At 37.0% G+C, this 12,586-nt stretch overlaps 1 protein-coding gene across 1 annotated transcript; it reads right to left on the bottom strand.

Annotated features, from left to right (window-relative positions):
* Positions 1 to 10,990: 10,990 nt before the first annotated feature.
* On the bottom strand, positions 10,991 to 11,455 carry LOC128572632 (anaphase-promoting complex subunit 16-like). The gene has a single exon (XM_053572598.1). The coding sequence runs from the start codon at positions 11,453 to 11,455 to the stop codon at positions 10,991 to 10,993; it is 465 nt and encodes a 154-aa protein (XP_053428573.1).
* Positions 11,456 to 12,586: the final 1,131 nt, after the last annotated feature.

Raw genomic sequence — 12,586 nt, 5'->3', positions numbered from 1 at the left:
TCTTTGTATTTGAGCTTTCCAGAACTAACACAAGCTAACATTTATAGATTGTTCAGTGTTTAAAAGGTGCTGCACCAAATAATATAGGGATGGGAGGTACTATCTTAGCCTAATCACAATGATTTTCCTAAATAAAGCAAAATTTTAGGACCAATAAATATTTGTACAGTCACAAAACAGATGTAAGTGATTATGAAGGTCATATACCATTACTTGAAATAGCTCTTGCATTTTTTTTTCTCCTAGTTTTCTAGACTGTACTTCTGAATGTCACAGCAGATAAGATAAATTTTCATTGCCTCCTGGATATGGTCTAATAAAAGGGTATGGTATCATTTTTGGAAGATAATCAATATACTGACATTTTCCAAAAGTGATGCTTCACAGAGATTTAAGACCTAAATAAACAAACAAATCCTAACATGTGGTATAACATCTATAACATCTATAATTTAAGAACACTCTTTCTAAAGTCTCCCCAAAGAGTTAATTTTATTAATGGCATACTAGAAAGTTAAACACTATTGAAAACCTTTCTAAGACTTTGAGAGGAGAAAATCATTGCCTTATTTTCTCAACCCTTGGAGATAAAAAGCCAAATTGTGTGTGTGTGTGTGTGTGTGTTTTAAGTAGGATAAACTAAAGGAAAATTTAAAAAACAAGTTTTAGTTTATTTATAGCACATTGTGTGTGGAAATTTTGCATTCTTTGTGGAGATTGAAGTCAGGCTGACAAAGATAACCACAGACTTTCTAAAAAATATATTTTCAACACTTTAACCGTTGCAATACATTTTTCTCCTCTAGTCAATGACAGATAAAGCAATCTCTTTTGGGACTTGTCTGTCTGATCTTTAATCTGAATAGTTGAGCTTGCCTGTAGAGTTTCCGGGTGGACAGGCTGGTTGTGCTGCCTAATTCTATAGAATTAGAGCACAGTAGTGAGGAGTAAAAAGCCAAACCTAATGAGGATTGTTGAGAGCCAGAGTTACCTATCTGCTGGGACTCTCCCTTTTTAATGGAATTTGGAGGGCAGGGGAAACAGCAACTCGGGAGCCAACACTACCACCATTAAAGTTTCGGATTTTCATCACCATCCTCCTCCCTTCTGGACACAGTCCCACTCTTTATACATAAAAGCCCACTGTACAGAAACCTGAGGCCAAAAATATAAAAATAAAAGATGTACTGAGACTAAAGAGTCCTGCTCTCTCTCAGTCTCCACTTGGCAAGGCCACTCGATTTAAATTTGTATCGGAGTATGTACGTCAACTTCCTGCACCTGTTCAGGATTTTTGAGACAGTGACAGCTTTTGTCATTGCACTGTACACTTTTGGGCTTCTGCTTCACATTTACAAAATTTTCTCAGGGGTGTGAATCCCCTGGGGTGTCACAGGAACTGACATTCCTGTCTGCAGAATCTGTTGACTTTTAAATGGCTTCACCTGATGCCTTGAGAAATCCTTCTAGAAGCCTTCTTTATCCATTTGGCAAGCCTGGACGTGGTTATTTAGCATAGATGATGAACTGTTTGTGCCTATCAAACACAGATATGTGAAAAAAAACTAAATAGTATATAGGAAAAACTTGCCAGATTGAAGGATTCTGTAAGCTTTTAAGCCCCAATCGAGTAGCCAATAATATTATGAGTATGGAAACTGACAGAGCAACTATTTTTGCAGGAAATATGCAGCTTCCTCTAAATTTATTCCAGTAATTATTCAACCCTACTTGCTGAGCCAAGATTAGCCCTCGGACCCAGAGAAACCTTGCTTCTTCACCAAGCTCACCTCCTTGGAGCTCTGAGAGCACAGACTCACAAGGACCCCACCCCCTTAGAAGACCATGAGCCTCCGGCTGGAGTGCATTTTACTTCATCATTAGCTAGACAGGCTTCACGGGTCTGACTTAGGGCTCCCCCTGTGACCAAGACAAGTGCATATGTCCACAAAAAATACAGACAAAAATGGTAAATTAACATCCTTGAGTGAAAGTGTCACGCACATTGCTGAAATGGAGGTCCAGGTCTTCTTAACTCTACTTAGTAGCAATTGTAGTAGAGGAGAAGCCATTTGAGGAATCCGTAAGCAAATAGAATGTAGTCAGGAACGGCAACTCCCACTTTTGAGCACCTTCCCAGAGTAAGCAGGGTAGAAACACTCTTGCTTTGGTAACTAGATGGATTAAACTAATTAAAAACAAATAAAATAGCCACACAATTAATATGATAAATTGTTAAATAGTACAACACAACATTCTATATAACTGTAACTATTTTTTTCTAATTCTGTACCACATTTATCTTTTTTTTTTTTTTAATTTCCTTTCCTTTAGTTTATTCCATAGGTCTCACTTACTCTCCAGGTCCAGGCACTTGTAAGTATCTCTGTGGCATTCCTTACTGACACAATGAACTGAAGAAGACAGTTAAAGTCCAGTTCAATCCTGTTAGCCAATATTATTTACCCCAAAATGAAAGAGAAAGGCAAAAGAAACTGGGCTTATGGGCTTTCCTTCTAAACTTTGGCAGGGTAGCATAGTGATAAGAAAATATATTCTTTTCCAAGTTCACATTGGTCATAATACCTTTTGAAAACACTTAAGATATTTAACATGAAAGGGGAAATCTGGTTTCTCACCTCCCGCATCCAGATGCAGATTTTACTATCTGTGAAGTCAAATAACATTTTTCTATAATGTTCTGTAATCTTAAATGTTTGAGATAGTCTTTTGATAACAAACACCAAAAACAAACGCCACCATACAATACCGATGGCAGTGGAGTTTAATTTCAGGGAGACTTTCAGACCATATTACGGCTTTCTTGAGTTGTAAGCAAGACTCACCTACAACTAGGTCTTCCAGTTTGCCTAGGAAGTAGTGTGAGGAAAAGAAAAAATAAAAGCATCCCAAGGAGAAGGATCAACAAAGAAAGGGTGCAGACACATGCAGAGTTTTGTTTACTTGAGAATCTGGAAGTCTTTTTATATGAGGTCTGACAATTAATTTTGTGAACTCCATCTAGAAAAAGTGATGCCTACCTCACTGCTGAATATCACCGCGATCCCCTTCAAAGCACTCCCCTTGGAGTCTAGCACATAAAAACATGCAGCAACAATAACAAACACCAACACTAACACAACTGTGAATCACTGATATACAAGGTTATGAAACCTTACTAAATTGTTTGCACAGTGCTGCAAATTTAAGTGCATGATGGCAAGTTCGCAAATTAAGTTGTCAGACTTTGTATAACAACAGCTCTGAATGTCATTCCAGAAAAAGAGTTCCAAAATTGCTTTGAAGGGTGGAGAAGGTTCTGGCATCAGTGTGTAGCTTCCCAAGGGGAACACTTGGAAGAAGACTGCAGTCATACTCAGCAATAATGCTGCACTTTTTCAAGGGTGAGTTCTCAAACTCAGTTGTCAGACCTCCAAAACCTAACTATTTGGAATGGAGGCATGGATGGGGCAGCAAATAATCCTGGAGAAAGAAGCAAGGATCAGATGATGGAGACTTTTGAATTCAAGATCAAGAAACTCATACTTCAGTGCAGGTAACTAGGAGCCAAGGATATTGATAGAGCTTGGATATTTGGCCTCACTAAATCTCATTCTGAAATTTGACCCCCAGTGTTAGAGTTGGGGCCTTTATAAGGGCACTGGTAGTTTGATGAACTAGAGAAGTTGCCGTGTAAGTTTAGTAGAGAGGACAGCTGTGCGAGTCCCCCAGTGAGGAAGGGCTGAGAGGAAGTTTCTAAGTCTTTCATTGAGATAGTTAAGGGACACAGCAGGTGGGACAGATTTGAAGTGGTATATCTCTTGAGAAGATCATAATTTCTGCATCAGACATGTTAAACTTCAGATGTTACTTTAGTGGGAATGCCCAGGAGAGATAGAATCCTATTCTCAGTAGAGAGATTGGAAAAAGATTTGGGGTAAATTCAGTGAATACTGGTGAAGAAACTAAGAAACAGTTTCAGAGACATAAGAGGAATCCAGAAGGTTCTGTGGGTCCTGGGAGATGTGGTCAGTAATACCTAATGCATACACTGGATCAGATCAAAGCCACAGGCTGGTCATGCTATAAAATTCCCATTTCATCAAAAAATCAACAAAGTAAAAGTAAGAACTGTATCATTAAAGGAAAAATGTGATAGGTAGACACAAACTTTTGAGAAATTCTTGATGATCTAAGTAAGGTTTAATCATATCAATAAGTGATTAAAAGTAATCACATCCCAAACTATATCACAATGTCAAAATAGAGATTTTCAAGGGGCTTTGATAAGCTGATTCAAAGATGAAAGACAAAAATATTAAAATAACTAAGCAAGAAATAGTGGAAAATAAATCATAGTATAAATGTATATACCCTATCAGTTACTAAAATGACTAAAATGAATTCCTGAAGTGTAAAAATCAAAACAACACAGTATTGATACAGACTTAAGTAGTCAACACAAAAGAATGGAGAGACTAGGAAGAGGCCTAGGAAATACACTAATTTTTATAATAAAGATAATACTGAAAATCAAGAAGCAATCATCAAAAACTTAATACATGGCTTAAGACACTGCATTTTCATTAGGAGAAAAATAGAACCCTGATTGGCAATAAACACACACATGTGCGTACGCATATATTAATACGAGTATATATATATATATATATATGAGTGAATAAAAGTAATGTCTTAATCAATGACAGATACAGAAGAACAGCAAAACAAACTATAAAGCATTATTTTATGGTCCTCAGAAGCAAAGAATTCTACTACAGAGAGACTGGCAGATGTGATTATATACGAATTTTAAAAACCTCATGTTTAACACAATAAACCATTACAAAATTTATAAATCTGACATCATAATGAAAGAAATCTTTGAAATACAAAAAAGATAAAAGATTCAGTTCCTTTTGATTAAAAATCTCCTGTAAACCAATGTGACTGGCAAACTATGCTTTAAGAAAATTAACAAAAACTATAAATAGAAAAGCCGTATCACACAGCCACTAAATACAAGAAAAAGTAACACACTTCACTAATAGTGGAATAAAATATTTATCACAGTAAGATAGTCAATGAAAAAGAAGGGTGGTTCAGCTGTAAGAATGTGGATGCAAATTCTCATCTGCTGAAGGTGAGAGAACTTGAGTGATTTGGGTAGTGATTTGGCAGTACCTGTGAATTTTTAGAAGTGCATTGCTTATGATTCACTCACCCCATTCAAAAGCATTCTTTGAAACACTGTTTTAAAAAGGCGTTAAAAATGTAAACATCAGTCATCAACAAAGAAGTTAGTCATGTTATGGGGCTTCTGCAGCAAGCCCATGTCAAAGAATGAAGTAGACCCACTCACACCGATGTGCCACCTGGAGGGAGCTGCGAGACGGTTAGGGACAGAAAGTGAGGGGCGGGCAGCCGTCTTATACACACATGTGCACGTCCGAGCAGTGGGAAGACAGACGCTAAGTGATTGGCAGTTCTTGACTGAGAGATGGCAAGTGGAGTAAGAAGAGTACAAAGGGAGAAGACTCCTGAAGTATGTAGTATTTATCCAATTTTTTACGCCTCCGAATATAAAAAGTACCACCCGTATTGAGCAAAACAATCAATGGATTTTAGTTGAAGACACAGAAGCTCAATTGCAGGAATTTGAAGAATGCAGAAGAAGCTGTTATAATAATTGGGAAAAATGAATCGGGACATTCTTTCAAGAAGTTGATCTGCAAAGGCAATAATGACCAACAAGGACAGTAACTAGTAGGTAGTATTGATTTTTAAAGCCAATTAAAAGTCAGATATGCGATTGTTTAACGGTTTTAAAGCTGAAAACTGAAGTGCCCAATAAATGTTTAGCATTACGATATGCTGCGGTTTACATGATGCAGAAATTCCTCTGATTTCAGAAGATGTGAAAGGAGGGTGTGATGATGCCCTTTCACATTCTGCATCCAGCTCCCCAGAACAACAGACTGCTACACAAAGTAACTCTGCTTAATGTCTGACTTTTAAATGCTCATCTTCAGATTGGAATGATCATCCTTCACTTTTAACTCCTACTAGCTTGAATATCTCCATCTCAACTTTCTATTCTCTGAGAGGAGCATTTTAACAGCAGCGATTTTCCCATGAAGAGTGGGAAGGATTACACTGAATAAAGGACACTAATTCAAATGAATGAACAGCTCCCTAAATCCTCTGACATGGACAGGCTGAAAGGTATACTATGCTTGTGAAATGCTCACTCTATCCCCCGCTATGCTCTTCTTTCTTTACAGGTGTTTCTTATTTTATGGGAACTTTGAGAAGAAAAGAACTCATTTACAAAGTAATCAGACTACCTGAACTTGTTTGAAAAAATAAATTTAAGCCTAATTCAGGGTAACGTATTATCTTTTTGTCTTGCCTCTTTTTTCTTGTTGCTTGGAGATATGCTTCTTACTTTTGAAGAATATAAACCAAGGGATATGTCCATGTTTGCAAATAAATCAATCATATTAGAATCCAAATGTCAAAAGTAAGTGGATATTGATGAGCAAAAAATTTATATTTTGAGTTGAGGATTTAATATCACCAACTATGAATCTGTTTTCTAATCTATACAAGATTTATGACTTGGGTAGTTGTCAGGGGCACACACCAAAGGAATTAACTGGTAACAATGCATACAGTGAAGGTGGTTACACTTTCTCTTTCCATGTATTGAGTTTTCTTATTGACACATCAGCTACTTAGATGTTAGCCACAGATTTCCAGCTAATGCACTATGCAGAATAGTGTGGTTGTGTCTCTCCTGTTATTCTCTGTGGCATCTTTTACTAATCCACATAGGTTTAGCTTTTTACTGTCTGCAGGGCTGGGAAACTCAGAGCTCCACCCTTGAAAGTGAAGATGTAAATGCCTCTTTTTTTTTTTTTCCTCCCCTCTGGAGTAACTCTCTGGCCGCCTTTAAAAATAGCTTCTGTCTGCCTTGTGCCATTATTATCACAGATACAATTCCCACCCTGACTATCCAGAACTGAAATCAATCTTCTGTACACAAGAGCAGTTCATCTGTGCATGAGTCACTTTTTTTTTACATATATATATATTTTTTTATTTATTTTTATTAAACCATAGCTGTGTACATTAGTATGATCGTGGGGCACCATACACTTGGTTCATAGATCGTTTGACACATTTTCATCACACCAGTTAACATAGCTTTCATAGCATTTTCTTAGTTATTCTGCTAAGACCTTTACATTCCACATTTACTAGGATTCACATATACCCTTGTAAGATGCACCGCAGGTGTATGAGTCACTTTTATATGTCACTGTGATGTACGCCATCTTGAGTTGTTGGTGTTTCACAAAGTATTTACTTTGGGTGCCTATTATATGGTAGAGAATAAAACAGGTTACAAAAGTATCTCTTCTACAAAGAAACTATCATCTCAGGTGTTTTGCCTGCTAAAGTAAAAACCATAAGGAATGTTATTTTATTCACCCCACAAATTGGGAATCTCTCATGGAGTCTTTCTATCTGTTGCCCTTGTATTTAAGATGATCCATTGTTTGGCCAAGGAAAATAAAGAGCTGCATTTCAAAGGGTGGACTTTCTATTAAAAAAGAGGAAATGATTACACAAAAGTGCACATACGTGTAGCAGAAGCCCATGCACATTCTAAAACATCACAATATGAAAAATTATATATGTATGTAATTCAGTATATTTTTCTGTGAGCCTATAGTCACAAATTTTTCCCCTAATACAATACTGATTTTAAAAAACAAATAGGAAACGAAATCCACTTCTTTTCTAACAAATTTATATAAGAAAGATGAAAAATATTTTGAATCGCATATAAAGAATAGTTTTTTGAACTATTATATGTCTACTACTTGGCTAACTGATATTTATTAACCAATAAATTAAACCAGAAAAGTAACTAAAAAAATGAAGTTTGGAATTTTTTCCATTAAGTTTTGAATGTAAACAAACTATAAAAAGACCTCAATTACTCTTCGCGCAGCAAGGTGTACATTATCTGAGTGCCCTGTGTAATGACTAAGGTTCCAGAGACTTTGATGTTTTCTAAACTGGTAGTTTCACTGCTGCTAGCAGGAAATGTGCCAATGCTATTACAGAAAGTCAATGATGTTAACAAAAGTCCTGAGTTGTTCTTAGATTCACAGAGTGCTACATACCTTGATGGCATCATTATTTCATTTAAAACTCTCTTTCCTAGATTGAGGAGCAGTCAGACCAGGATGAGAACTTCTGCTACTACCATTGACCAATTTATTCTCTCCTAATGTTATTTTTCATTGAGTGCTTGCAAGCCATGTCCTACCTGAATCAAAGTGAAGTAAAAGGACATTGTAAAGAATAAATAATAGCAGTACACTGCAGACAACCGAAAACCGGACATAATGCACAAGTTACGTGCAGGGAAGGACAAATCCTTTCATTCTACCACACTGCCTCTTGGACAACTTCTTCAACATGTTAGTATTTTTTTTTTAACCAAGACCAGAATGTTTTCTTACAGCCTCAGTCTGTCTTGGACATAAATACATACAAAAATGGAATATTAAATTCATTCTAGTTTTACTGCTCCATTTCAAACTTGATTCCCCCTTCTGTTCATTGATTAATATCTCAATTTTTTTTAGTTCTTACTTTGCGCTAAGCTTAAGAGTAGAGATAAAAGGCAGAAATAGAATCCTAAAATACAAGGAGTTTATAGTTTAACAGAGGAGGAAGATATGAATCACATACTGCTGATCCCAAGCAACAGGAGGGTTGGGGGTGCTGACCCCACACCCAGTTGAAAATCTGCACATAAAATTTTCACTCCCCCCAAAATTAACAACTAATAACCTACTGCTGACTGGAAGCCTTGCTAATAACACAAGGAGATTAACACACATTTTGTGTTATGTCTGATAGGGGATAAACAGGTGGCAAGGACAAGGCTAAGTGGAGAGTGTGAGAACCTAATTGTAGCTAGGAACCAAAGTGCAGATGGGAAACTATTCCGTGGTAGGAACATACACAGTTATGGACTTTCTAGTGACTTTGACCTAGAACTCTTTACCATGTAATTAGCATCATGTGGGTGGAGCTTTTACAAAGGATTCTGGGAAAGTAGGGAAATTGTTATAGAACCAACCTGTTATGTAACTGGTTATATAATCTGTTATACAACCCCAACCTGTCAATCACCCCAAATGGCTAGAAATAATGACCAATCCTACCAGGAGAGAGGCAAGACAAACTAACGAGCATACAAGAAGCAGAGTGTGCTCAGCCTCCAGGGTCTTTCTCCACTAGTGGAGACTGACCCATTCCTTTCTGGAACATATTTTCATTTCATGTCATTTTACGTATCTTTCTTCTTTACTGCCACTATAGCTTCCATCTTTTTCCTGTGATAAACTGTGTGGATTGCTCTGTATTTGTGATTGGTTCAACTTGATACCAATACTCATTCCTGACACTGGGAACCAGGAAACCTGGGAACATCTAAATGGACCTAGTTTTTTGTATGTCCTATGCATTATGTACAATAGTCTTATAATAAAGTATGCTAAGCAAAAGAAAATGTTCTTAAGAACTTCACAAAGAAAACGTATTTCAAATAAAGTGAGTGGAAGTGGAATATCATCAAGGTCTTTTTTCTCATTTTCTTTATATTTAATTGGCTAATAAGGAAGATAATTTATAATTACAAACTACCATAAATTCTATGAAGAAAAGCCATAAGAAACAAGATTAAATATCAGAGATAACCTGTTTTAGGTGAAATAAGTAATTTTTAAGTTGAAATATGAGGTTGTGTATGAACTGACTAGCAATTGAGAAAGAGAAGAACATGATGGGTGTGAGAACACCCTTTGCTGAGGCACTGGATTAGGAGGCAATAATGTTGCATTCAAGAAACTTAAAGAAAGCCAGTGAAGCTGGAGCCCAGGAGGCAAGGACAAGGTCAGGAGATGATGCTAAGCTGTTAGGCAGAAGAAAGAATAAGTAGGGCCTTACGAGTCAGTGAATGATCTGATCTTTTTTTCAAGAAGAGATGAGTGAGCTATTAGGCATGGATGGATTTGTTATTCCTTAACTTTACCTTCTTCTCCTTCACGGCCAAGTCTATCATTTCCTCAAAGTCATTCATGCCCTGCACTTGGATTTAATAAAACTATTTTGCTTTCTCTTGGATTTTTGGTTAGTGTTAAGTCAATCTTCTTTGAGATATATTGAAACACTTCTTATGGCTTTTCTTCGTTGGGAGGTTTTGTTTGCTGATTCAATCTCCTTGCGTATAACTGGTTTGTTTAGATTTTCTATTTATTCATAATTCAGTAGGTAGTAAGCTTTCAAGAACTTATCCATCTTTTCTAAGTTATTCAATTCGTTGGCATATAATTATTCATCATAGTCTCTTAGAAGCCTTTTCTTGGGGAAGAGCTCTTTTCAGGATTTATTTGCTATAGAATTGCTTGAGTCCACCAGTAAGATGAACTCGGGATTTCTGTGTTTAAAAATACTGTATTTTGTTATTTTTACGACTGCTGCAACATTCAAAAAGCATTTCCTTTTTGCCAGAATTTGGTATGTTTAGAAGAGGTTAGAAAAAGTTATTATCTATAGAATTAAATGTCTAAAAATAAAAAGTTAAAAAACCCAAATTTAAAAATTCCTCATTTGGACAGGTCCAGAGTTCATCTTCAAAAAGAACTGTTTCAGGCCAGAAATGTATTTTATAACCACAGATTCTGACCTTGGACTTGAAAAGTGAAGATTTCCAGGCACTGGATGGATGACAAGATAAGACATCATTCACTTGGCCAATTCTGGCATGTGCCCTACCTGACATGTAAAAATTGCATAAATATTTCTTAAATCTAAACTTCCTTGTTCTCTGAAACTGATTGTCTTAATCTGCCTCCCAACATTTTTTAAAACAAACAAAAACTATCCCTGCAAGATAACATGTTTAAGTATTTGTTGCCTGTGGACAGATGCAGAGAAATCCAATACAAATGTGAATTAACAAATCAGCGATGGCTATGTAAGCTGTGAGAAAGTCACTCCTTGGCTCTATACTTGCCACCAAGGTGACCATCCAGGCCGCATCAGCCCGAAGAGGGTGTGACCCGAGCAGCTGATCCATAGGCTTAAACTCGTTGGCCTCCAGCTCTTCTACCAAACCAGCTGGTTTTTCCATCCGAGCAACTTGCTGACTATGTTTCCCCTGTTTAAGTGTGAATGCCACTTGATAGCTGAACACAGATTCGCAGAGGAATCTCTCAGAGCCCTCTTCTAACATCTCTCCGGCTCCTTTGGGGTAAGTGAAAAGTGCTTTCCGTGGTGGGGCAAGGTCTGAGACCCTGAAACCAGTTCCAGTCACAGAACTTCCACTACACCCGCCAGCTGAGGAGGAGGAGGAAGAGGCAGCCATTTCCTCCACGGATTCTTACTTCAAACTTCTTGCTGACGGGACAAATCACTTAACTTTCTGTTCTTTAGTTGCCTCGTATCAACGGCTTTGGCACTTTCCCTTACAGCCCCGCCGGGAAGGCAGCTGGAGGCGGCGCTGACAAGGACCAGGACGCGGAAACGGCGGGAACGGTGGGAACGGCAACGTGCTCGCCACCGCGCAGAGGGGGCCTGCGCCTGCGGTGGCGTGCGCGCTCTCGTCTCTTATAAGCCTTTTTATCTCCAAGGTGTCTCCTCTTTCGTTTCAGATTTTACTTATTTGAGTCTTGCCATCCTTTTTCATAGTCTAGATAAGACGTTGTCAATTTTATCTTTTAAAATCCCTCTTGGTTTGCCAAGTTTTCATTTAAAAAAAATAATTTTATCTGGTTTATTTCTCTTCTAATCTTTATAATTTCCTTCCTTCTGGTAACTTTGAACTTAGTTTCTACTTTTTCTTGTTCCTTGTAGTTTAAAGGTGAATAGATGATTATTTCTTCTCTTTCAATGTACATGTTTATTGCTATATTCTTCCCTCTTATAATGTCTTTGCAGCAAACCCTAAGTTTTGTTATATTGTTTCCATTTTCACGTCTCAAGGTATTTCTTTACTTCCTTTTTGATTTCTTCTTTGACCTATTGATTGTTCAGTAGTATACGTGTCATTTCCACATATTTGTGAATTTTCCTACTTACTTTCTTTTATTAACTACTTGTTTCATAAACGGAAAGATTGGAAAAGATACTTGACAAGATTTTGGTCTTCTTAAATTGGGTAAGACATGCTTTGTGATTCAAAATATGATCTGTCCTGGAGACTGTTCTACATACTCTTGAGAAGAATGTGTATTCTGCTGCTGTTGGTTGGAATGTCCTGTATATGTCTATTAGGTTCTTTTGGTATACAGCATTATTCAAGTTATTGACTTTCTGTCTGTATGATCTAGCCATTGTTTTAAGTGGGGTTCTGAAATCCCCAACTTTTATTGTACTGCAGTCAATTGCTTCTTTCATGTTTGTTAATATTTGCTTCTTATATTTAGATACACTAATGTTGGATGTACATATATTCACAATTGTATAGCCTCTTGAAGAATTGACCTATTTATCATGT

Source organism: Nycticebus coucang, chromosome 20 (assembly GCF_027406575.1).
Source record: "Nycticebus coucang isolate mNycCou1 chromosome 20, mNycCou1.pri, whole genome shotgun sequence".
Taxonomy (NCBI): Eukaryota; Metazoa; Chordata; class Mammalia; order Primates; family Lorisidae; genus Nycticebus; species Nycticebus coucang.
Note: the sequence above shows the minus strand (reverse complement) of the source record. Positions and strands in the feature narration are given on the sequence as shown.